Genomic DNA, 27043 nt, shown 5'->3' on the forward strand with positions numbered 1-27043 from the left:
GATCCTGTAAATGTTGTCCAGTCACCTACTAACACAATGAAATGATGTCCACGGGATGCTGTTTACACAAGCACCGTCTCGGCAATACAGGATGCGGGCAGGGTCCACACTGGCACACACTGCAAATGGGCTTAAAACCCACAGTGAATAGACTGCTCCTAAGAAGCTAGGCTTGTGACATGGAGAGTGAAGGGCTTACCTTGAAGAAGGCCTCCATGAGCATCTGGTCAGGATGCAGGTCCCTCCACGGGAGTTTCTGGTAAGCACTGTGAAAAGCATACAGAATGAACTCTGGCATTTTGGGTGCTGTACATGCTTCGCAATAATGCATCAGGTGTAACCGAAGGGCTCCTTCATCACAGGGCAACAGCTTATCTAAAATTGAAAAAGGAAACACAGCTGAAAACCTTTTGGCTTACCTTTAAAACAAATAAACAAATAAAAAACTAACACAGAACACAAATTTGAACTAAAAGTCTAAAACCTAACGTTCTCAATAAATACTCCGTTTCAAAGATTTTCACATACCAAGGGAAAAAACTGATGGCAGGGTAATAATAAAGAATGGTAACTTACTTACTTGGATAACTGGAAGGAGTAGCTGGTGTGTGCGAGATAGCAGGGGTGATCAGTTTTTCTCTAAAACTTCTAAAAATATGACTTCATAACTGAAATACACTTGCACGACCCCAACCAACCAGGCACTCCTTCAGCCTGCTGCCCTCAGCACCAATTCAGCCTCATGCATTTGGCACCTCGTTCATTCAGCGCCTTGGAGAAATCTATGTTCCCCAAAAGGAAATGCTCCAAATGACTAAATCTTAACCCTTGGTGCAGTAAAACTAGACTGTTAGCTGTCATTCAGGTAAGTCACTCTAAAACAAATCTCACACTCTTCTGTGATCTGAGTCACTCAGTATTATCCTCACAAGTATCAATTACTTTAGTGCCCTCAACAGCCAGTGGCAAAAATGTAAGTAGCATTTAGTTTAAAAATTTTTCAGACTTTCTGGTTCAATGCAAAGGAATGGAATTTAGTCAAAGAAGAGAGAGCCACACACAACAAAAGCAGAAACCTGATGGGAGTTTCTCAACACTGACTTTGAAAAATGACCAATGAGCATCAACACATGGTACCAGTCGACTTATCACTGCTAACATTTCTGTGCCCTCGATCCCCAGTCCTTATGACACAGTAACGTATGTTTTTAACAAATGCTTTAAAGATGGGGTGAAGAGTACCATTTGTTTAAATAAGGATAAAACAGACAGTTTTGTTCAAATAAGGATGGATACATAGGAGAAGATGTCTAGGAGGTAATCTCTTAGGACCAAACCGAGTTTCTCTAGTTCCAGCCCAGACATAAATAAGTTCTGTGACCTCAGATAAATTCACTTTGCTTTTCAGGCCCTCATTTTTTCTCATCAATAAAAGCAAAGAGCTGCTGCATAACACATGGAGATCAACTCGATGGTAGGTGATGACTTAGAGGGATGGGATAGGGAAGGTGGGAAGGAGTCGCAGGAGGGAGGGGATATGGAGATATATGTATATATACAGCTGATTCACTTTGTTGTACAGCAAAAACTGGCACAACAGTGTAAAGCAATTATATTCCAATAAAGAGCTTAAAAAAAACAGATAGATAAAGCAGAGAGCTGAATCAGATGATCTCACTAAAAGGCTATAATTTAATACTTCATCTGTTTCCTCTCTCTGAACTGAGCTACCAATTCTTAATGTTATCCATGAACTCTCCTATTTCTAGGCCACTTCGTGATTTTATATTCACAGGCCTGTGAGAGTGCTTGCCCCTTTATACTAAGAAACTAAATAAATAGCCTTTGTGACAATAATTTTATGCTCAAATATTTGTCTCACTATAAGTATGTTCTGGATGGTAATATGCAGAAGTCTACATATAGAAGTCTACTTTTCAAAAAAAAAAAGTGAGCACTATTGGGATTTCATGTGTTACTCATTGAACCAATACTTATCAATTAGACACTGAGAATACTGCACTGTCCTAAGTCGTGGGGCGGTTGCAGGGGTCAGGCAATAAAGAATGTTTCTGCGCCCCAGGGGTGGAAGGGGGGATGGGAGGGGTGGAATCAGATATGTAAAAGGTCAATCAAAAATACTAGATGAGGTACATTCAACAATAGAATATTATTCAGTAGTTAAAAGAAATGAGCTGTCGAGTCATGAAAGATATGGAGGAACCTAAGAGCATATTACTAAGTGAAAGAAGCCCATCTGGAAAGCTACATAATGACTGATTCTAACTATATGACATTCTGGAAAAGCTAAAACTATGGAGAAAGTAAAAGAAATCTAAACCAACAGCATGTAAAACACCTGGCATGAATCCTACTATAAACTACGGACTTTGGGTAATAATGTGTCAGTGTAGGTTCATCAGCTATAACAAATGTACCCCTCTGGTGGGGGATGGGGATAGCAGAGGGGGAGGGGGGCTATGCATGTGGAGCAGGGAGCAAAGATTATGTAGAAACCCTCTGTACTTTCTGCTCGATTTTGCTGTGAACCTAAAACTACACTAAAAAAAAGTCTATTTTTTATATATATAAAATATTGAACGATAGTTTTATATTACAACATATATATTATTGCTATTATATTTATACATTATTACAATATATAATGTATTATCTGATATGTTCTCTATTATATATATTATATATAAAATATTGGAGGACATATTGGTTTTTTTGGTGTTTTTTTTTTAAGCTAGAAATGACTTTTTTTTTTTTTTAATATTTATGTATTTACTTGGCTATGCCAGGTCTCAGTTGTGGCACGCAGGCTCCAGAGTGCACAGGCTCAGTAGTTGCAGCACGCAGGCTTAACTGCCCTGCAGCATGTGGGATCTTAGTTCCCAACCAGGAATCAAACTCATGTCCCCTGCGTTGGAAGGCAGATTCTTAACCACTGGACCACCAGCGAAGCCCCTGGATGACATAGTGTTAACACCAGGACTCAGTGCACATAAATACATGGCAGCCATGAAGGTGCTGATCTCCCACAGATCAGAACTTGCCACAGAACAGGCTACAGTACCTTCTGCACCACAGCACTTCAGCACCTGAGTAACGGCCATCCTCCTCCCAGGTAGCCCTTAGCCAAAAACTAAGCACAGACCTGGCTGCTTCCACCCAAGGTGGCTAATACTTTCTCAGAGCTGCCCGGCAGGCTGAGACTCTTCCTTCCTACTCTCCCTTCACAGGTGTTAGACCTGCACCAGGGTCTGAAGGCTTTCCTTGCCTACCCCTATTTCTCTCCCTCTTATTTTCACAGACATTACCCTGAATAAATCTCAGCATTCTGGCTCCATCATGGTGTCTGCTTCCCAAGGATTCAAACTGCAACAATGTGCTATAAAGATTTAGAGACAGGAGAAATACACCACATAAACAGATGTGCAGGAGAATACAAAGGGCCTGAGGCTTCACCCAAGTAATGGAATCAGCATAAGCAAAGAAGTGGCAGAGGGAAGGTCCAAGGACTCTTAGGGATCAGTAAGTTGAGCAGTATGGCTGAATAGAATGCTTCCATAAAAAAACCATCACATAATGTTGAAGTGCTCTGGGGCAGACACATTTGAATGCTGAGCTAAAACATTATTACACTTAAAAGTTTCTGAATGAGAATATAATAGCATATAAACAGAATTTTAGTAAAACTAATCTAGTAAATAGGCAGGAACAGAAATGAGACAGGAAAAACAGGAGCAGGAGGTTATTGCAAGTATCTGGGTTGGGTGGACCTAATATCCTTATAAGCCTCCCAATATAAAACATTTAGATACATCAAGTAAAATACAACATCTCTGAAAATGCATAGCTATATACATTCAGTGGAAGAAAAGAGCTCAGAAGCAGAGAGACTAGGAAAGCAGAGTATTAAACTGATGCTGAAGCCTCAGTTGCCCTGGGACTGTTTGCTTATGTGGGTTTTCAACAGCTCACGGAAACAGAAAACAAGATCTTCTAAGGGACTACACCCTCACTGAAAGGGCCTTAGCCTGGACCGGGAATCAGGGAGGGAAGAAAGTTGACTGTGATCATCGAGTCTGGGGTTTGATTTCAAGTGTCTGTGTAGTGTGAGAAACCCGAAGCCAAGGAATTACACAGGGCCAGCTGGCAACAAATGCAAATCTTCTCTGGAGGCACAGACCCTCATCATCATGGAATTTCCACAGATAAAGTCTCTCTAAATATGGGCACACAACAGAAAACTACAAAATACACAAGGAAACAAGCCTCTGAAGGAACATCAAAAAGCAGTAGGAGCCACCCCCCAGCAGAAACTTGAGAGGATGGAATTACTGCATACAGATCATAAAGGAAAGGAAGTGTATTTAAATATTTTAAAGTAATAAAAATTGAAATTTTAAATTAAAGAAAGATGATGCTATCAAAAAGGATCTGGATAAATGTTAAAAAACAAATATCTAGAAATTGAAATGAAAAATTCAACGGATTATTTTTTTAAAGCAGATTAGACATAGCTGAAGAGATGGAGTAAGCTGGAAGAGAGATCTTAAGAATTTGCCCAAGGGGAATTCCCTGGCAGTCCAGTGATTAGGACTCTGTGCTTTCACTGCTGAGGGTGAGGGTTCAATCCCTGGTTGGGGAACTAAGATCCCACAAGCTACACAGTGCGGCCAAAAAAAAAAAAAATTTGCCCAAAATGAAGCAGGAGAAAACAGAAAACACACCAAAAAAGTGAAGACTCACAGAAGATAGAATGAGGTTCACCATGGAGGAAAGACAATATTTGAAAAGAGAAAGCCATAACTGATGACACTTAGCACTATATCTCACCAAAAAATAAGAGGTTACACACTTTACACTAAACAATTGTAGGGGTGACCTTTCTTTGGTCGAAGATGACAGCCTACCAAATAAAGTAAAAGCAAATAAAGTAGGAAAGCAGAGGCAAAAGATTAAATGAATGACTTAAAGAAAAAGTGAAAACTAACCAGACATGATATAACATCTTCCTACCTTTAAAACTCTCGTGCAATGAGTCAATGCAGTCAGTGAACAACTGCACGATGCTTGAGGCCACCACAGCATCACTCTCCAGCCAGGGGTAATGTCGTTGGCTGCTTTAAATAAAAGAAACATACACTCAGAAAGGAAACACTATGATTAAATTACTGTACATCCCAGAATCTGAGACTTGCCTAAGTCCTAGAAAACTCTGTATTATGCGGCCCTAAGACAAATTTAGACCACTTTAAAGGCTATTATTCCTAGAAGTGAATTGTAGTTTTTAATATTGATCATATGATTTTATTTACTTTCCTTCCTAACCTTTATTTCAATGAAATTAAGTTTCATAAGTGTGCTATCTAAATAAATATCAAATTAACACCTTTTACAATACATCCAATTTACACCCATGAACCTATCCCTTGTGCATCTTGGTTACATTTCAAATGCCTTAGAAAACAGTTTTCTCTAACTAAAGCATGGGGGGGAAGGTAATGTAAAAAAAGATGGTCAAAAATGAACAGAGAGGAAATAACCAAAGGAAAAACTCTTTATAAGAAATTTTTAGTTTCTAAATCTGGTAAAGAAATTTCAATATAAGAATAAATTCCATTAGTTCTTCCTGGAAATAAACAGGCAGGCTGCATTATGGTTACCAGTCTCACGGTCACCACAAAATCCTGAAGTTTGCAGATTGTTTAAGGATAGCCCTTTGGGAAACACAAAGACCCAGAACTTTTTCTATTGTCTTCAATGAGCTCTTGAAGCAGTTTGGATGATACAAAGAGTCTGGACATGGGGGTCAAAGCTCTACCCTGGTCCCAGGTCTGGCCCTCACCAGCTGTAGGATTTGAGCAAGACATTCAAGTTTTCTGAATCTCTGGATCAGATTAATTCATACTTATGAAAACACTTTAAATACTGTGATACCTACTGTGTAATTTTTTTAAGCTCTTTATTGGAGTATAATTGACCTACTGTGTAATTTTTACAGAACTCTGGACATCTAGCTTTTGTTTGCATGGTTTTAGAGCAAAAAAGACTCGTAAGGCAACTCCTTGCATTTGGACAGCTCTACACCTCTGTTTTAAATGCTTGTGAAATAATGCTTTCATTCAGTTGCAGGGTTCATGTTAAAAGAGCAATTCTCACCCAGTAATATTAAAGCCAACTTAGTTCTAAAATAAATAACTGATACTGGGTAAAATCAAGTTAGCCTCATATTTTGCTATCAAAACCTAATTCAGGAGAACAACATCCATTTTTCTTAAATTAAAATACCAAACTCATTCAGCTTCTTTATTGTGGAAAACTGGAAATGAGTATCCAGTTTTGCTTCCAAATCAATAGCTCTGATCAGACTAACAACTCTACAAACAGAAAATATCAAGTTTATTTTGTAAAGAAGTGTTTTCTAAATTTAAATATAGTCTTACATTAAAAATCAAATCTGTGAATCATCAGCTGTACCAAAACACCATCAGAACTTTTAAGTCTATAAATTTCAAAGGAATTTCAATATCAGAAAAACTATTTACCTTCCATTGTCCTCTAAAACCAGTATCCATGGCTTAAAGAGCTGGACGATTACTGAATGTAGGGATCTTAATGCTAAAACAAAGCAAAAGTTTTAGAGACAAGAAACAAGCCCATCAAAGGGAAACGGGAAACAGGCACATGAAAAAATGCTCAATATTGTTAACCATCAGGGAAATGCAAATCAAAACCACAATGGGATATCACCTCACACATATCACAACGGCTATCACCAAAAGGAACGCAAATACCAAATGTTGGCAAAGATGTGAAGAAAAGGGAACCCTCACACACTGTTGGTAGGAATGTAAATTGGTGCAGGCACTGTGGAAAACAGTATGGAGGTTTCTCAAAAAACTAAAAATAGAACTACCATATGATTCAGCAATTCCACTCCTGGGTATATATCCGAAAAAAAACAAAAACACTAATTCAAAAAGATACTCTGCACCCCAATGTTCATAGCAGCATTATTTAAAATTGCCAAGATATGGAAGCAACCTAGGTGTCCATCAACAGATGAATGGATAACGAAGATGTGGCGTGCATGCATGCACACACACGCATGCACATATACACACAATAAAAAAGAATGAAAATTTTCCATTTGCAGCAACATGGATGGACTTGGACAGCACTATGCTAAGTGAAATAAGTCTGACTAAGAAAGACGAATAATGTATGATACCACTTATATATGGAATCTAAAAAATAAACTAGTGAATGTAACAAAAAAGAAGCAGATTCACAGATATAGGAAACAAACCAGTGGTTACCAGTGGGCGGGGGAAGGGGGAGGGGCAATATGAGGGCAGGGGATTAAGAGGAACACACTATTAGGTATAAAATAAGCTACAGAGATACATTGTACAGCACAGGGAATACAGCCAATATTTTATAACTATAAATGGAGTATAACCTTTAAAAATTGTGAATCACTATATTGAACACCTATATCATTACTTATATAATAATGTACATCAACTATACTTCAATTAGGAAAAAAAAAGAAACAAGTCTACCCTTTGTCAAGATCATTGATAACTATATAGAAAATCTACTTATTATAATCTGTGTACTCATAAACCTATGGTGATACACAAACAACATGTTTAATATAACTGACAATATTTCAGTTTTCATTTGCTGCAATGAAATTTCTTAAATTGAAGAAGTTTCATTATACCACAATGCCATGGATAATTTTATAACATGCATTTTTTTAAAATAAAAATTTAACTACTCTTCGGACTTCCCTGGTGGTGCAGTGGTTAAAAATCCACTTGCCAATGCAGGGGACATAGGCTCAAGCCCTGGTCCAGGAAGATCCCACATGCCATGGAGCAACTAAGCCCATGCACCACAACTACTGAGCCTACACTCTACAGCCCGTGAGCCACAACTACTGAGCCCACATGCCACAACTACTGAAGCCCACTCACCTAGAGCCTGTGCTCCACAACAAGAGAAGCCACCGCAATGAGAAGCCCACGCACCACAACGAAGAGTAGCCCCCGCTCACCACAACTAGAGAAAGCCCGCACGCAACGAAGACCCAATGCAGCCAATAAATAAATAAATAAATTTATACGAAAGAAACAAAGGAAGGAAGGAAGGAAGGAAGGAAGGAAGGAAGGAAGGAAGGAAGGAAGGAAGGAAGGAAGGAAGGAAGAAAGAAAGAAAGAAAGAAAGAAAGAAAGAAAGAAAGAAAGAAAGAAAGAAAGAAAGAAAGAAAGAAAGAAAGAAAGAAAAAAGAGTTGGAGACTGAAACCTCTCTCTTTGTACTCCACCTTACAAAGGAGACACAGAAACAAGCTGAAGCAAGCGCCCACTACATAAGTGAATACAGGTATGGCACACATATGGGTTCATACTTGTACTGTGTATTTCCTATTTTTTCTTCCTGACACTCAGATATAAAGATTTATCACTAAGTTTTAAATCTCTTAATCTGTCTATTCAAGCCTCCTCTAATGGAAGGTCATAACATCTAAGCTCCATGTTGCACTAAAAGCTTATTACCTGTTTTGCTGCTGGCAGATGGGTCTTGGGCCAAGCAGGTCATTTCTGAGTCAAGCAGCCTTTTTACAAGATAGCCCAAGAATGTCTTCATATCCTCCATATAAGGACTCCATTTTGAGAATAAACCAAAACTTTTAAAGTCCAACGTGGATAACCGAAGCTTATAAAAAAAGTTTGAGAGCCACTGTATAGTCTCCATTACCTGGAAAAGAATGGCCGGTTTAAAAAATGCTTACTGAATGTCTACTTTCAGTAGACCACTACAGTAGACTGTGACAGAGGGCTTTGACTTTGTAATAGAGTTGCAAAGGTATACAGCATGTGAAAAGTAAATCAGCAGATTTCAAACTCCTTTTCTAAAGTAAAGGAACCATTTTTTCAAATAAATTCACGTAGACCCACATCATATAAAACTGATGAAGCTGACAGCTCTGTGGGACACTGTGTGAAAACCTGCTCGAAGGAGCCAGTGAAGCAGGAGGGTTAAGGTAGGGAGGGGAGGGACACACAGGGGCTGGGGCTGGGCTGTTCTTGAGCAGAGGGGCAAGAATCAGACTCTGAGGCATGAGAGAGAAGCAATCCAGGCACAAGAGGCGGGCGGGGGGGCGGGGGTGGTGGAGGGAACAGGAGGTGACTGACAAAGGAAAACACAGTGCTCTCAGAGATAAAAAGCTGCCTTTTTAGACATAAATTTTAAATGTGTTCCAATTGTTTAAAAAACAAACTACAAAGGAAATGGAAAAGAAATGCATGAAAACTTTTGAGAACTAGAGCTACACACCTGCTTGTCTGACAAGAGAACATCCGGAGAGAGAACATCCGGAGAGCTTTGAAGCACCGCGCTCTCAGCAGAAGCTGCCCCCTGCTGGTAGCCTGGGGAGCAGCAGCCCAGGGCTCTCAGGGTGGCTTTCCAACACTCCGGGCTCAGCAGCTGCTCAGCGGAACCTTATCAGGCAGGGACAGAGGATGGCAAGTTAGCATCTTTCACAAACTAACTTCACAACTTGAATCAAAGAAAACGTACTTTACAAATGAATGAGTATTAAATAAAAATCCAAAACAAATTCATAAAGCTCTGTGGTGAAGAGACCAAAGTTAAGAGAACCTATTGAAAGATCTGTCCACATGGACACTTGACTTCCCTTATTCTTGGTAATCCTGCTGGTAGTGAGCACAGCCAAGCCATGTGAGCTAGAATTTGGGAGGGGACTCCCACCTACTAGCCCCTGACTGGGGAATGGTAAAGGTGCCATCTTCCTGGCTGGACATGTGAGAGAGACAACAAAGGAGCCATGGTGCAGAACACAACTGCAGCATCTAGGCTCTCTTCAGAAGGATTCTCACACTTGGCCCTAAAACTCCACTCCTACATCAGGCAAAACTCAAAGCAACACAGAGACAGTATGCAAAAGTAGAGACTACCAAGCAGCACTCTGCTACCTGCAAAACTCACTTTCCAGAGGACAGGAATTATATGCCCTCAGGTCCTTTCCACCCAGAGGTGGCACAAGGATCAACTAGGACAACAGCAGCTCATAAGGGCAGGTCTGAGGGGGATGGATGATGAGGTCAGCTGCACTACCTAGTGGGACAGCTACTATGGTCTGGATCTTAGGGCAGAAGCTTGGAAACCAGCTAAAGGTGTGGAGTCTTGCACGCCTAGAAGATGGCAGTGAAGCCAGGGAAAATTGCAACAGGCTCACCCAGGGCAAACGAAGAGAGCAGACGCGCAAAGGATGAAACCCTGGGAACACTGACATGGTGGCCAGGGAGGGATGGAACACCAGGAGGCTGGAGGTTATGGAATCTGACAGAGCCAGTATGGTTATTCTTAAGCCTGTAACTGAATTACTTCTCCTGGGAAATAAAAATTTCCTGCGAAATCCAAGTTAATGGTTGCCTATATAAACAATTTACAATCTCTTTAAAAGGTTTCAGGGAAAAAACCCACAATATATGCTTAATCAAATTTTGAAAATTTAGAGCAAAACTTAGCTATGCAAATATACATTAAAAATTATACAAATACACTTCCCTACCACAATTCTCCAAGCACCCTGCAACTTGCCTCTGTAGGAAACAATGAATGTTTTGAAGTGCTTTGAAAATGAGACCATACATTTCAGTATTCTTCAAGTAGTCCAATATATAAGATCATTAACTTACTCATTATACTATTTTTATAAAGTAACACAAAGATTTGACATAAAGCAAAATTTAGTTCTCCATTACATCTATAAACAGCATGAAGTTTACACGAAAAAAGTAAATACTATCTCATTTTTCAAATTTCAATAAAATTCCTGCCTAGTGAAACTCCAAAAATAAAAAAGCCTACACTCTTTATTTCTCCTCTAATCTCCAACACTCTGATAGAAAACTGCAGGAGGGGGACAGAAATGGTGGGAATTTGGAAAACTTCATGCTGCTCTTTCTCTTGGATAATATAAATACAGTTTCTAATTATACAGCGATAAAATTTATTTGCAAAACACAAGAATCAAAAAATTAGTAGGGAAAAAGACTAAATTTATCCACCATTTTGGAACTACAGAGAAACCAACTGGCATATTAAGCATATTGTAAAGGAGCAACTTCCTTCTCTTCCCAGATCTGCAGTCACCAGAGTAAGCAGGCCCACCCCCGTTCAGGACAGCTGCAGAGTCAAGGTAAAGAGGTGGGTGCACGACTGTGGACTCCAACCCCAATGCCTAAGAGCTGTCTTGCCCAATTAGGGCCCATTCTGACATTTAGGACAATAAATGACCATTTTTACAGACAGCAATCTTTTGGGCATTGTTCACTGAGCACTTTGGGTGAAGATCAGTGATTCTAAACTCCTGCATACTTGTATTATTTTTATATTTTTGGCTGACATCTGTAGAATGGTAAATGTCAGATTAAACATTCGCTGTGATCTAATCAGTCACAATTAAGACACTCACTTTGCATCAGCAGCCTGAGAATGTCACTGTACTGGTCAGGGAACTGGTAGAGAAGAAGGTAGGTCCAGTGCTTACAGAAAAGATTAAATGGCATCAAAATATCTTCATCTGGTTCAAGGCCCCAGGCCGTAAGTGCCAAATGAATGGATTCCAGAAGGCTGGTACGATCAGACAGAGGAGGTTTAGTGGCGTTTAACCACTGCTTAAGATCGAACTAAAAAGAAAAAGAAATAAGAAGCAGTTTTATTTATACTAGAAAATTAATTGAAATAGAGCAAATTATGTGCAAATTTAGTTTGAAAGTCAAAGCTTACCTAGCACTTAGCTTTTTATAAAGATTGAAACTAAAATTTATATACTTAAAAGAATCTAGGCTGTTCAGTAACTAATGGCACCACTATGCCTCCATCTCTACTTCAGTCTCTGGGATTGCAGAGGCAGTTTTCTCAGCTCTGCATGCTTTTTTTGCAATTTAAAAATCTTGTTGGTAAGTTTTTCTTACAACACAAGGATCAGAACTTTGTTTGTGGCACTGTGACCAGTGAAGAACTACAAACAGCCACTTTATAGAACTGTCTCCATCTAATGGCCATGTTTCAAAGTCTACATGAGTTAATGAAAATTCAGGGTGTTGATATCACATTCCAGAATCTCAAACTGTAAAACAAGTTCTCCCCCATTATAAAACTGAGATCAGTCTTCAGGTCCTAAAAAATGCCCAGGTTTTATGGTTCACAGATGTCAGAGAAGTACAATCGAAGGCAAAATAGCTAAGGCTTTGAAATTCTCTACTGGTTAAGTAAACTCACTGCCTTGGTCTGAGTTAATAATATTCTATTTGGAATAAAACAAAAGCAATTTGTTTAGATCCAGCTTATTCTAAACATGAAAGACTCTGACATATTACAACTCAATGATCAAACACAATTAAGGCAAAAATTCAGGATACATTCAAAAGAAGGATGTACTAAATCATTACTATGAATATTTCAAAACTGTATGAAGTTTTTAAAGAGAGTTTGGGAGCTGGGCCTTTTTATACTACATGGAGTAAGACTGTCCTACATGACACAATCAATGCCTCCAGAAGAAGCAGCTGTGGGATCAGACTACTTGAAGACATTATCAAATGTGAAAAGGGCTTGTCAGCCTCCAGTCCACCTGGAGACAGAGCTCCAAGGGCCGTGCATTTCTTTGGAGCTGAGAAACAACAGCAGTATCTACATTTCAGTGACAACATCAGGACTGAATCACACCTCACCTTGGTCAGCAGCATGAAAATCATATCACTGTTGTCCTCACTCAGAAACTTCACCACTTTCTCATACAGCTGTATGAACTCCGCAGGAGCAGCGTTGGGAGTAAAGAAAGGAGACAAGAGAGAGCAAAGCCTTCTCTTCTTCAGAATGGTCTGCAGGACTTTTCTGCATTCTGACTTAGTGCCACTGATAAACACCTGGAAAGAATTGAAAAGGGAAAATACCACTAAATTCTCCCCTCTCCAACTGTTATTTAAGCAGTTTTAAGGAATGATGTGTAAGACAGGACTTTTTTCTAAATGAAAATAGGAAATGATCAAAAGAAATCTCAAACCAACACAGATAATAAACCCATCACTTTCAATATGAGGGATATTCAAAACGCCGGACAATTCATTCATTTGATTCGGACACCAAAGAAAATGTTTCAAAGATTAAAATGTTGGGATAATCTGAATCTGGAAATTTGCAATGTACCTACTATGATTACTAAGTATTCAAAGTAATTCTGCGTTATGTCAAGAGGAAAAAATTTCTAGGTTACATATTTTATTGAGAAGCTTTTGATATTCTTAAAAAGCTAATTTTCATAATTAATATATATACACTCAAGATAACCTCACCCTGTTTTAACTTGCTTCTAATGTTTAAAAGTACTAGAATATAAGTGAATATTTAAATAATCTCAGAGTCAGGAAAGCTTGGACAAGCTTGACCAGAGGCAGAAATAATAAAGGACAAGACTGACAGATTTGAATATATAAAATTTTTGATTTCAGTAAGGCAAAAATTATCATAAAATTAAAGAAAAATGACAAAGTAGAAAAATTATAACACATTCCAGATACCAAGTTAATAGTCTGAGGAGCTCTTTCAAAAATAATCAAAAAGACAAGAAACTCTCCAGCAGAAAATGTGCAAAGGACAATAACAGAAAAATCACAAAAAATTATTAAATGGTCAATAATCACTTGAGAAGTCATGCAACTGAACAAGTACTTAAAGAAATACAACTTAAAATAATCACAAAGTACCACTACCCCTATTAGATTAGCAAGACTTAAAAAGAATGATAATTTCTAACGTTAGGTCTACTATGGAGAATAAAAAACTCAAACCCTGCTATTATAATGTAAAAAGGTACCAACTTCCCAGGAGGACAGTGTGACAATATATATCAAATCCTAGTCCTTCTGACATAGCAGTCATACTTCTAGGAAATTATCCTAGGAAAAATAGTCCAATGATTTCACAAAGACATGTAAGAATATTTAGCTCGGGCTTACTGTAGCAAAACAAACAACCTACCTAAATATTCATCCAGAGGGCACTGGCTCAATACATTACAATATATCTGTACCATGGAACACTATATATTAAATACCATGATATAGGTCTGTATTTACTATCAAGGAATAATGTCTAAAACATGTGTTTGAATGAAAAAAGCCGGTTATAAAATAGCACGTGCTGGTTTTTAAGTGTGTATCTCTATAGGAATGATATATCATTTTTATATATACACACATACACTACTAGACATAGATACACAAGACAGACTATAATGAAATGTTAGCTATGTAACCAGTATCTCCAGGAGACGGGGATTATGAGAAATTTTTCTTCTTTATACTTTCTACACTGTCTGTACTTCTCATCAGCGATACAGCAATCAGTGCTTATCAGCACTCATCAATTTTATAATCAGACAAAACACTATTTTAAAACATTTATTTTAATATCTGCTCAGTATCACCTCCCTAAAAGTATCCAATAAATAGGTACTCATTTAGTTGAATTTGGGTGAGAGTACATGGTTAATTAATTAGTATTTATATATTTTCCAGCAAGTGGCATTCCTAGCTTTTATGACACATTTCATAAATCTGCATGCATACCTTGCCCTGCCCTAGTAAGTCAAATAAGTAAAAAAATGGTGACTAGCAACTGGGAGGCAGCAGTGGAGAGGGGGAGCGAGCACTGAATGTTGAGTCCAGAAGACCTGCGGTCCCTCTCAGCTCCAGCTCTCACCAGCTGCATTCCTTGGGCAAGTCACTTAATCTTTTAGAGACCAGTTTTCTCATCTTTAAGATGGGAATGCTATCAATCACACAGAGTCACTGTGAGGATGAAATAAAATAATGACTCAAAGAGCATTTTATAAACAATAAAGAGCTTTGGTAATACTATTGTTGACACCAACAGCATAGGATAGAATTTGATGTGTCCCCAGAGACTTTCACATGTTAATAATATCTCTTGTATAAAAAGCATAATTCTATACCAACAATTCTAATGACACCTTGAGAAGTCAACAATTCAAAGGGGCTTCTGACTTAGGTAAGACTCTGAACCTATAATACAAGGGTGGGGTCTACTGTATCTATATCTAATGAGGACACTGTAGGGACTCATCATATGTAGATAAGGCTAAAAACACAGGATCACCTTACCTGTCCCAAGATCTCAGTGCATGAGGTGAAGAACTGCCTTGTGGGAGGATGACGCTGGGTCTCATCACTGACATAATCCACAACAGTAAAGAAGAGGCTGATGCCAACCTTCTGAACCCCGGGGGTGGGCTGAGACTGGTAGGCATTCACTAAGGCTCTGTGGGAAAATGTAGGTAAGGCTATTAGTCTATAGTAAGAGAATCCAGACCCACAGTGTTTCCCTGAAACTCCACATTTCTCAGGCAATATTCTTAAGAGTCCTCAGAACCCCACACAAACGTCACTTTAGAAGTATTTCACAGGATAGCTTCCAATTTGACCCAACAACTTATTTTCAATACACAGAAATGATTTTATGTCCTCCTGGGGGGAAAAATCAGCCTTTATTAACATTAAATATTTTCATAGTTGTATGTAATTCATAATTCATTACTTAATTTCATGTATCATATAAATACATATTTTTTAAAACAAGAACCTTGATTTCTCTAAATTTTAAAATCCAAAACACTGACTTAGGTGGAAGAAAAAGATTTTTGTATAGAATAAGATACGAAAACAAAAGATATCTCTTCTAATTCTCACTCCGTTTTGAGTTTCTTTCCTAGTAAAAGAAACATCAACCTCTTATTCACCTTATCTACTCCTCCTTCCCCGACCTCCCCCAATCCAACCCGCAAAAGGTCTCAATGCCCCTGTCCACCCCACCATCCTAATCTACTGGGGGATTAGCTGCTGGTACTAGAACGTGCAGTCACCTCTGCAGTAAAAGGCACAATCTCCCCTTTTCCAAGTAATTTCCTGGTGGCTTTGGCAAGAAAAAGGACAGAGCTCCAAGAGAAACCACAATGGTCAAATGCAAGTTGGCAACTACACGTGAGAGTCCTAGTTCCCCTGACTGATTCCACTGCAACCTTTGCTAAATAATCTGAATTGACAATGATGCCTTTCTGGGTAAATGTTACTTTAATATAAAACTTAAGCACTCAGTCTCTCCATGGTTGAATTCTAATGCGATGTATCACCTCCTAATTCAAGTGTCAGCAAAATTTTTTTATAAAGTGCCAGATAATAAGTACTTTATGCTTTTTGGGCTATAAATTGTCACAACCACTCAATTCGGCCATTGTAGCACAAAAGCCACACACATTAATTAAATAAATGGGCATGGCTATGTCACAATAAAACTCTACCTATAAAAACAGATGACAGGTCAGACTCGGCCCAAAGGCTGTTGATCCCTATACTAACTAATTAGTGGGTGACTGGGGGGGTATAGTCGCATGTATGATTACAATCAGTAACAACAAAATAGTATTTTACATTATAATGCCCTCAAAACTTACGTAATCAAGTTTTCAGCATGCACAGCGGCTTCCACAACATTAAGAGATGGTGGTTTAGCAGCTTCTGCTTGCAACTGCTTCACTTCTTTTCGCAAAACATGAAGCTGTTGGCTTATTGCTTCATTCTTATGCATACCTTCAAACTAACAAAAATTAAAGGGTCAGTAGACTTATTTGCCCCTACAGGATTCTAGAGCAGATATTTTATTTCAAATATCCTGGGTATTTGATAAATAGAATATTATTACAATTAATATTGTAACTCAAAACTCTCCGTTGAACTTGAGAAGGATGGGGGAAAAAAAGTCAAAAAACTATTCAAGAATCCGAGGTTTTTCATGAAGAATCAAACTTGAATTAGCTCGTTGCTGGTTCAGAGCCTTTTGTAGGCTATGTTCTACATCACTAGAGCTTCAATGCTCCAATGCTCATCAAAAATAAACTCCATGTCTTCCACCACTGGGGCTTTCCTTGAAGCACAACGGCCCCCCTCTGCTAACCATCCCTCCCCAGAGCCATAACCCCTCACTGCTCTCCCAATCCAGAAGCACATATAATTTGACTTGAGACACAGGGCCGCATGTCTCCTCTGCACCAAACATAAAAAGAGGATGACGCAAATCTGTTAATAAAACAACCGCTATTATGAAAGGAAGAAAAGAAACATCAAAATTAAGATAAAATATGAGAAGTGCCCAAACGAGTTGCGTGCCTAGGAAAGTGCAATTGACTAATTCAGTGGTTCCTGAAAGCTGATCTTTGACAAAATTTTTATTGGTTCTCAGTAAAGGTGTGAAAAATGAGAAGAATTTATTGAGATTTAAAAAAAACAAAACACTAAACTAAATTTATTTCAATTTTTAAAAACTATCCTTTATTTAAGACTATGTCTTTCCTATTTGAGGAGGTTGTTAGTATCCCTTTCTCTAATTAATTGATGGTGAGCTATACAATAACTGCTTGTTTGTACATTTTTAATGTCCTTTTTTGCCTGTGGATAGATGCAGAAAACATCCTAGGCCCAGGTTGCAACACAAAGACAGGACCCATGTGGCAGTTGTGGGGAACAGGAGGACAGAGGGACAGCTAAGAAGAGCTCAACCAAGTAGGGGTCAGGGCTGAAGAATGCAGTGTAATCAGACCGGGGAGCAGCGGGGCCTGTCTTAGGGAGACCTTTAAAGCAGATGAGGGAATTTGGACTTATCCTGCAGGCACGGCAGGAAATGCTGAAGCGATCAGAACGTTTAGAAGGCAGGAATTTTAAATCCTACATTCTCTTCACATGGTCTTCCCCAACCCCATGGGTGAGCAGTAGTCTACATTTTCCTTTATATACACCGAAACCCAGGCCTCAGCCACCACCGCAGTGATGACAGGTATTCTTTGTTTATAAATAATGTAATTACTTAATTCACAAATTTATTCAACTGAATCCTTTATATCCCTGCCAAGGTTATTTTCATAAATTCCAGATCAAATTCCTGAAGGGCAATGGTCCAGCTTGTTTTGCTTTCCACAGCAGCCCAGTGCAGCACAACTCTGATAGATGGCATGTTGAGCCCCTACTTTCATGATCATGATAACTTTCTTCCATAAAACTCACCAATGTTGTGTTAAAAATCTTTATAAAACTTCTTATTTTAAAGAAAAAATAAGCTGTTACTATGAATCAAAAGGCACAAAATTGAACATCCAAGAATATATTATGTTAACAATAATTACTTTAATTTTTACTACTGGAGAAACAAAAGATTTTAAAAAGTAAACTACTTCCATTAAACCACATAATGAATCAATACAAATATTTTACTTCAAATCTTTCAAGGAACAGGCCAGTGTTTAATAGCCCACAATGTGATTAGGAGTATGTGCAGTCAGCTTTTTGCCCAATACGTCATCAACTACAATTAGACTGGTTCTTTGAGAGTCACAGCCCTTGGCTGATCTGGAGAGAAATCAGCCAAAGAGGAAAAGAGAGAATCTGAGAGGAGGAAGGAAGACAGTAAGAATGTAGGAAAGTGCAAAGGCAATAGGTAATAAAGAAGAGAGGCTCACCTGACTGGGAAATGCACACAGACAAGACTAAATCACTTTCTAACTTGAACGTAAAAACTGCCACCCCAGTTTCACGTTGTAGAAACTACTGATGTTGAAGAATAAAAGAAAACCAACTAGCTTAGGAACGTTTAGACTTTCCCAGAAAAAAATCCCCAAATTATCATAATTTCCTAGTCTACCTATTTTTGTTCATTGTTCCCACCACTTTCTTTTCTTACTAGAGCGGAGGTGAGAGAGATTGAATGACTACCAGCTCATAATTACAAGCTGTAGACAATAGAACAAAGTAGCATGTTGGAAGTCCTTCCACTTGAGTCACTTTAAGTAGACAAAGAAATTCAAAAGTTGCACGAAGCATGTGCTTCAGCAACTTGTTAAAATAGTGCAAGGCCCTCAGTGGGTCTTTTTCCATCTCTGACTTCTGGGAATGAGTAAATTTTTCACATGATAATAAATCAATTCTGGGTCCAGCAAACATGCCCCACAATACCAAAGTACAACAAAAGGAACTATTATAAATCACCCCATTTCCTAAGGGAATATTACCGAATTATTAGAGGCTTCTACTTGGAGAGGCAACCACAGAAGATGCACATCTCACTTTCCATAAAATGCTTTGGCTTCTGTATACCCCAAACAAGCTATACATAGTTCAAACATGTGCAGGTGGCTGGAAATTTCCAGGGCTTTCCCTCACAGAAAAATTCTACTAAGTAATAAGACATTTTCAAGACATAATTTGAAATCTTTACAAAAGAGCCATTGAAAATTATATTTAAAATACACTTAACGTGTTTTACTTTTAGAATTTAAAGCTCACACTTGAAATATAAAATCATTTTCCATGAAGCGGATTTTAAAAATTCATCCAATCCAGGAATTCTCTAATCACTGAAAAAGAAGCAATCCTATCACACTAATTCAGAAAGAAAGGGTACATATGTTAATTCAAGTGTTTTTTGACTGTCATGATCAGCTAGTCTTCAGAAATCAGAGCTGAAACAGCCAAAGCAAATGGCCTGGCCATTTCCCAATACTGAATAGAAAAACACGACTCTTGAATTTAAATAGATGCGGGCTTGAATTCCAACAGTGCCTCTTACTAGCTGTGTGACTTTGGCAAGTCTCTGAGCCTCTCTGAACCTGCTTCCTCTTCCTCACTGTGTGAAGCCCCTAGCAGATTACCTGGAATATGAGAGTGCCCAACCAGGGGATAAGAAATACTCCAAACAGGGCTGAGAAATAAAGTAGTGCACTGAAATATGACCACCCTTACCGCTTTCCAAGATCAAATATCTGGGAGACACTTGTATTAGAGTAAAAAGGTAAGTGGAACAGTGTATGGTGTTTAAATTGAGATTTTGTATGGAAAGCATTAAGCTGGCCAATTAAGCATTAAATTGGCCAAAGGTAAGCAGGATCAGAAGTGACTGCCAATTTCTAGTAGGAAAAAGTTCCAACTTCCAGGTCTTCCACAGCCAAACATCACAGGAAGATTATCATGAAGATTAGGTATCCATCATTCATTCCTTCAAACACATGCATTCTGTGACCGACTGTGAAGCACTGACAACATAAACATGAAAAAGACAAGATCCTGGCCCTCAGGTAACTCAAAATCTATTAACAGCTACAGAACTAATCATAATACAAAACAAGTTGTAATACAACCTTGTGGTATAACAACCTTGTTGTAAGGTAATACAACCTTGTTGTGTGCTTATGGCTTTCAGTGACTGATTCGGGGGTGTTAAAGGGTACCTATCATGTGCCAAGAGCCATGCTAGATGGTACTGGTATACAAGTAAATAAGGACAGAACTCTATTTCCAAAGAGGTTACAGCCTGGTAGGAAAAACAGCAGGTGACTACAACAGCATTTATGCTCAAGCTGCGATAAGAGGAGGGAATATCTCAATCTGACTAGAGGAGTCAAGAAACACCTCAAGAAAAGATGCTGTCTGAACCAAGGATTGAAGGGGTGAGCAGGAGCTCAGGAATGAGCGGGGAGAACAAATAACAGCATATGCCTAAGAACAAAGGTATGAATGTGCATGTCATGTCTGCAGAACAGAAAAGGTCTAAGTTGCTAGAAAATAGAAGGTTTGGGGAGTGGGAGAGAGAGTAAATGATGTTGCTAGAAAAAGATCAAGAATAGATTATGGGGACTTCCTAGGCGGCGCAGTGGTTAAGAATCTGCCTGACAATGCAGGGGACATGGGTTCGATCCCTGCCCCAGGAAGATACCACATGCCGCAGGGCAACTAAGCCTGTGAGCCTGTGCTCTAGAGCCTGTGAGCCACAACTATTGAACCCATGTGCCACAACTACTGAAGCCCATGTGCCTAGAGCCTGTGCTCCACAACGAGAGGCCACCACAATGAGGAGCCCACACACCACAACGAAGAATAGCCCCCGCTTGCCACAACTAGAGAAAGCCCATGTGCAGCAACAAAGACCCAACACAGCCAATAAAATTTATTTATTTATTTATTTATTTATGGTAAATAAATAAATTCATCCATATTATTAAAAAAAAACAGATTATGGAGGGTCCTAAGAGATATATTCCTTTTAGAAACTATAGAACCAATGTGGATTTTTAGCCTGGAAAGGTGATCAGATATGTGTTTTAAAAGATGAATGGTGGAAAATGAACTGCATAGGGAGAAAGACTATGGACAGGAAGGCTGATGTATTTAGTTCAGGGGAGAAGTGATATGGGCTGACCATAGGACAATGCCAATACAAACTAAGAAAGGAATACATTTAAAGCCATTTCAAAGGCAAAACCAATATGACTTGGAAAGGTGGGGATGTGGATACCAATGCCTAGGTCTCCATCTTGGGAGCCCAAGTAAGTGGAAAAACAAGTTTGACGGGTAAAGATGAGATTAGTTTGGGACCTACAGAGTTTGAGGTATCTATGGGATATTCATAGAATGTTAAGTAAGCAAGAAGAAGTCTAGACCTGGAACTCAAGAGAGAATTCTGGACTAGACAAACAGAACAGGAGTCCTTTCGGGGGTCATGGACTATTGAGGATAGACTGAATCTATGAACTCCCCCCCAAAAAATTTTTCTACACAGTTTCAGGGTTTAACTGGCCCCCCAAAGACCATTCACAAACCCCAGATCAAGAATTCCAGCACAGAGAGAAGGCAAAAGCAGCTGATATCACAGTGAAGAAGGGGATCAGGAGAAGAACCAAGCACAACCAGCAATCCAAGCGTTGAGCTGGTGAAGAGGAAGCCGAGAGGAAACTGAGAAGTGGCTAGAGAGTCGGGGAGACTAGAAGAGGCCTCGTGATGACAGAATGATGTCAAACAGGATCAACACTACTAGTCACAACCATGAGGTGGCCACTGGACACGTATATAGAGGTGCTGCAGTTTTATGTATAACACAATCTACCTTCTGCAGGAATACTGTCTCCCAGTGACAGTTTCTTGATGAGCCATAAACAGTCAGAACTCACCTTCCCCACCCCTGACAAACACCGCTCTTCCTACAAACTGAAGTCATCCATTTGTGTAATGGATGGCCTTAGACTCAAGTACAATCTTTAACCAAAAATCAGAGCAAACCTGACTGACTTGTACAGATAAAGCCCAAACTTCACGGCAGCTAGAGTTTCAACGTTCCTCTACTTTGCTCTTAGCCATTAAAAACTAATTTTATCTTCAACTCCTAGAAGTATTGACCAGTAAGTACTGCCCAGGACAGCCGTAATTAGCAATTACTGCATAACTTCCCAAAGAAATTCTATATAAGTCTCAGAGACAGAAGCTGCTTGCTATCTTTACATTTGGAATTCCCCTGGCACATCTGCATCATCACGCAAAATAATGGCTTAAGTAGTACTGATAATACTGATACTTCCAGGAGCCATCAGTGGGAGTTCCCAAGCTTCTGGATTTTCCAAATGATGGGACTTCCCAAACTGAAAGTCAGGGCACTGGGCAACAAGTAAAGCCAGCAGAAAATTAAAATGTGCTTTAAGAAAACTTGGACATTTCTAATGAGGTTATGGCCACAAAACACAGCTATTTTTCAAATTCTTTAAGTTTCTATAAAATCTTCTCTTTTTTCTCTGTCTGTCCTTGCTTGTTTTTTTACTTCTTCCTTCAAGCAATCTTAGCATCTACCAATTTTTTTTTTTGAAAAAAGAAAGCCTAAGTGTTTTTTGTGTTGTCTGTAAAAGCAAAATCTAAGGCATATTCATTTTAATCCTTACCACAGATCACCTTCTTTCTGATCTCCCTCCAATCAAAATTATTTTGAAGGTATTTTAGGAAAGGTGTACCTTTTTATTTCAGAATTAACAAACTAAAGCTTATAAAAGAAATTTGAATTCAAGGGTTCAGATAAATCAAGACTATGATCCCTTTCTGACAAGGAAAAAACACAGGTCACTGGTAGGCTTAGCGCTAAAGCTCCCAGGTCTGCCTGGTGGTATTTTCCATCGCAAGACTCTGCAAGTTAATAGGAGGTCAAGCAATCAGACCTGGGGCAGCAAATATTTACAACTCTTCACAGAGTAAGCTATTAGCCAGAATTGGAAAAACATTTCTTTGTATTTATCTCAATAGTCACTTACAAAATTGCATTTTAGGAGAATTCCCTTCTCTATATAGAATTAACAGCCTGACAAAGATACGTAATTTCAAAATATGGAAAAATATCGTATTTGTAAAAACACAGATTGGTAATAAGACGTCCCTTTTTTATTATAACCAGATATATTTTCAGCCTTTTTTCCACCAACTCAAACTCCACCCTCAGCTGGCAAACTTTTCTTCCCGTTTTATTATTTTAGCAAGTGATCCTTCTTAAATACCTCTCTGCCTTAGTCTTACTAAAACATTAGTAACTGGGGGAATACAAACACACCGAAGGAAAATTAACTTCGTAAAGCACCTGGTCAAAGATATTATCTCAGTATTTAGGAATCGCATATTCCAGGTCAAATTTCTTAATAGATGCATACAACTATGTTGAAAAAAATCCGAAATGAATTTTGAAGGTAATGAAAAATATGAGAATAAAAAATTATTTCAAAGAAGACATTTTGAGAAAACAGAATCCTAGAAGAGACTGACGAAATACACATTAGAACTGTTAAAATATGAACTGGCACAGAAAGAAGGGAAATTTTTTAAAGACAACAAAGAGTCAGTAAAATAAATCCCCCAATTTGTAAAAGCTAACAAAAAGAGGAGGTACTTTTGTACCAGTACAGTCAAGCAGCAGGCAGTGCCTATCTCCAAGCACTTCTTCCCCAGCTCACAGAACAATGACTTCACTTGCAGAAAGAGAACAGTGCAAGGACTAAGGAGTGTGCACTCTGCAGCCAGGCTGCCTGGGCCATCCTGCGTTTGCCCCTCACCGGCAGCGTCACCTTGGGTATGTAACTTAACCTCTCTATGCCTCTATTTCTTCATCTGGAAAATACAGACAATAAATATACCCAACTTACAGTGTTGTGGTGAGGATAAAACAAGTTCTGTAAAGTGTTAAGACAGTACCTGGCATAAAGTGAGTGCTATGACATGCTGGCTAAGGCTAACCCTCCATTCTGAAGTCATCACGATGTGACAGACTCAACTTTGGCTTGTTGGCCAGCTCCACCCAACTGATCTGCTTCCCACACGTGCCTCCCACCTTTGTCTTCAGTGGTTCCCCACTCTCCGCAGCATTCAGCCAGAGCTCCCAAGTGATGATCCTTTCCAACGTTGAGTTCCGACCTTCCCAACATGAATCTCCACTCCCAAAAGCAACTGCAACAGACTGATGCAGCCACGGACTCCTAGGTGAAGTCATGGTGACTCTATTCCCACATTCCTTCTAACTGAATCCAAACTATCATCACCAAAATCTTTTAACACTAGTTTGAGCCCCTCTCTCTAAGAATCATCTCGATGCTTCTACTTTTCATTTTATCTGTCTTGTAAGACTCATCAGCACTTACGGAAATAAGTGATTAGCTTTGTGTGTATCTTCACTCTCCCCAAAACTATTAAATGTTTTGGGACATGGATGATGTACTAAAAACTTCTTTCCATCTTTCTCAATGATATGCCAATATTAGGGACTCAAATGAAATTCTCTGAATTATGAAGAAACTTAGCCTTACCTGAACGGTTACAACTGCTGCTCCTTGGCACTTCTTCCCACTGCTGCCTCTACACCCCAAATGTAGCGTGGTCTGTTCTTCTCGATTAGCATACTGCTTGGGCATTGTGTCCAACAGCTCACTGTCCAGCGCGACCTGCTGAGATTCCCGAAGAGCTGCCGTCCTGAAAAACATCACTGGGAAGTTAAAAAAAAAATTCTTAGGAAAGATTTTATGATAAGTTATACAGGGGCTTCCAGTCAGCCCCAGCCCACAGTGGAGAGTGGTAAGATGCAAGAATTCCACAGAAACAAAAAACCAAAGGTGTATGTGCCCAGACTTACCCATACCCTCTCCCCGGCAGTCAGGCTAACCATAAAGTTAAGAAAGGAAGGAAAAGTAAGACAACCTTTTAGCCAGAAACAAAGTTCCGTTTAGTGTCTGTGTTACATCAACAATGTTTTTTAAATGAACCCTTAAATACAGAAGAACAAATGAGAATTCCACCCTGATTTAATCACCCTAAAGCGATGTCTTATTTCTAAGTACCGGGTATCAGCAACTCAAACTGAGATGTGGAAGACCAGGAAAGCAAGTTGTTTACATGGTGTCAACACTGTTCTAACTGTATTTATTATTACGGGAATGTGCAGGTAGCCTGTGTGATGCATGTGCAAACAACACACATGCAATACACGACTAAACCAAAAGCAACCAAAGGCAAAAGGGCCAATAAGAGATTGATTCCCATGGGCTTTGCAAAGATTAAACTCTTTCACTTTAATAAATAAAACAGACTCCACAAAGATGCCTCCTCACAGGATCACAAGCTAGAATCAAAACCTTAAACAGCTGATCATTCTGTATCCACCGTGAACTCAGAATACTAAAATGACAGAATACTAAAATTTCCCACACTTCGGTCGTGTATCTATGTCAATTTTTAAAAGAATATGGAGAGTTAGAGAGCAAAGCAGTGACAAAAGAGATCTCATTTTGTTCCCTGTTAGCACCATCTTTCCAGTGTCAGAAGGTTGCCTCAGGAGAAGCATGAGAAAAACACTGAGCTGGCACTGCTGACAGAGAAAGCACCACATAATTTCCATATGAAATTAAAAGACCTGTCACAACTTGGTTAACTAAGGTAACCATCTGAGCCAGTCTGGTCAAATTACCCTGGTGGTGAGAAGGCTAATGAAGAAGCTCTTCTCGGTGCTACTCACCAGGTTGTCAAGGCAGCAAGCACAGAAGCACGATCCTGGAGGGCTGGTGGTCTTACCTGGCCTGCTGCTGCAGCAGATTCAGGTCTGTGCACACCAGCTGGGTGGTGTCCTTCTGACTCAGGAGCACGGCTGAGGAAATAACTGGCACAGGAGGCCTCATTGGGTACAGAACGAGGGGAGGCTGGGGATCCTCATGCTTTCGCAGGTTACTTAAAACCCTTTCTTTAGCTGAAAAAAAATTAAGTCATATTTACTGAATAATAGCTACTACTAGGTCAAAATGTACTACATAACTAGTCTGTTACCTTCATAAAGAATGTTAAAGATCTGAAGAATAGCTATTTAAGTCATCAGAGGCCTAAATGAATAAAATTATCTTTTGTTACCTGCAAGTTCTGAGGGAACCCCCACAAGCCTAATAACACTCTACTAGGAGCTGGGAGCTCAGGAGCATGTAGTATGATTAAACAGAATCCCTATCCTCAAAAAGTCTTAATGATAATTAAAGAGCTACAGCTCACAATCTTAAATTATTACCCTAGACAGCTTTGCATGACATGCTAAGGTGTTTGGATGTGACACTAGTGTAAAAGGGATCTAGTGAATGACTCTAAGCAAGCTTTAGAAAGATGGCAGCTGTCATCCGGGCAGTGGACTGGGGAAACAGGGCAGGTAACCCAGTTAAAAGTTTAATGCAATCATCCAGACAAACTTCATAGGAACAGGAGAAAGAGGAATGGGCACGATGGAATGAAGCTGAGTGAAAAGTCCTACGTTAGGCCAAGGTTTGAATAGGAGGGCTGAGAGCAGTAGGGTTAAAATGAATGAAGACATGGGCATAAACTCATACAGAACTTATATTTATGTAGTCATACAGTCATTCGTCCATTCATTCTTATATTCCTTCACTCAAAAATTGACTTAGGAGTCCAAATAAGAAATCATGTACCATATGAGAAAAATAAAGGTAAGTAAAGGTAAATCTGTAGCATGCAACTTTGCACTAGATTTCACATGGTCTCATACCGGTCAATCCAACTTAAATGTTTGTATTTCTACACTTAG

The 27043-nt window shown here is 39.1% G+C and overlaps 1 protein-coding gene across 2 annotated transcripts in view; it reads right to left on the reverse strand.

The window, feature by feature from the left end:
• EPG5 (ectopic P-granules 5 autophagy tethering factor) overlaps positions 1-27043 on the reverse strand; it is a 120684-nt gene that overhangs the window by 21267 nt on the left and 72374 nt on the right. The window contains exons 26-36 of one of the 2 annotated variants that reach the window (XM_057698547.1): positions 26035-26206; positions 24777-24939; positions 16584-16726; positions 15238-15394; positions 12787-12981; positions 11526-11739; positions 9362-9525; positions 8581-8782; positions 6561-6633; positions 5032-5132; positions 200-375 (exon numbers count right to left, since the gene is read on the reverse strand). In XM_057698547.1, the coding sequence (XP_057554530.1) occupies positions 200-375; positions 5032-5132; positions 6561-6633; positions 8581-8782; positions 9362-9525; positions 11526-11739; positions 12787-12981; positions 15238-15394; positions 16584-16726; positions 24777-24939; positions 26035-26206 (1760 nt within the window). Of the gene's footprint in view, positions 1-199; positions 376-5031; positions 5136-6560; positions 6634-8580; positions 8783-9361; positions 9526-11525; positions 11740-12786; positions 12982-15237; positions 15395-16583; positions 16727-24776; positions 24940-26034; positions 26207-27043 lie in introns of both variants that reach the window. The other variant, XM_057698546.1, reaches the window with a different exon arrangement.

The sequence above is a fragment of the Hippopotamus amphibius genome, chromosome 11, assembly GCF_030028045.1.
Source record: "Hippopotamus amphibius kiboko isolate mHipAmp2 chromosome 11, mHipAmp2.hap2, whole genome shotgun sequence".
NCBI classification, from domain to species: domain Eukaryota; kingdom Metazoa; phylum Chordata; class Mammalia; order Artiodactyla; family Hippopotamidae; genus Hippopotamus; species Hippopotamus amphibius.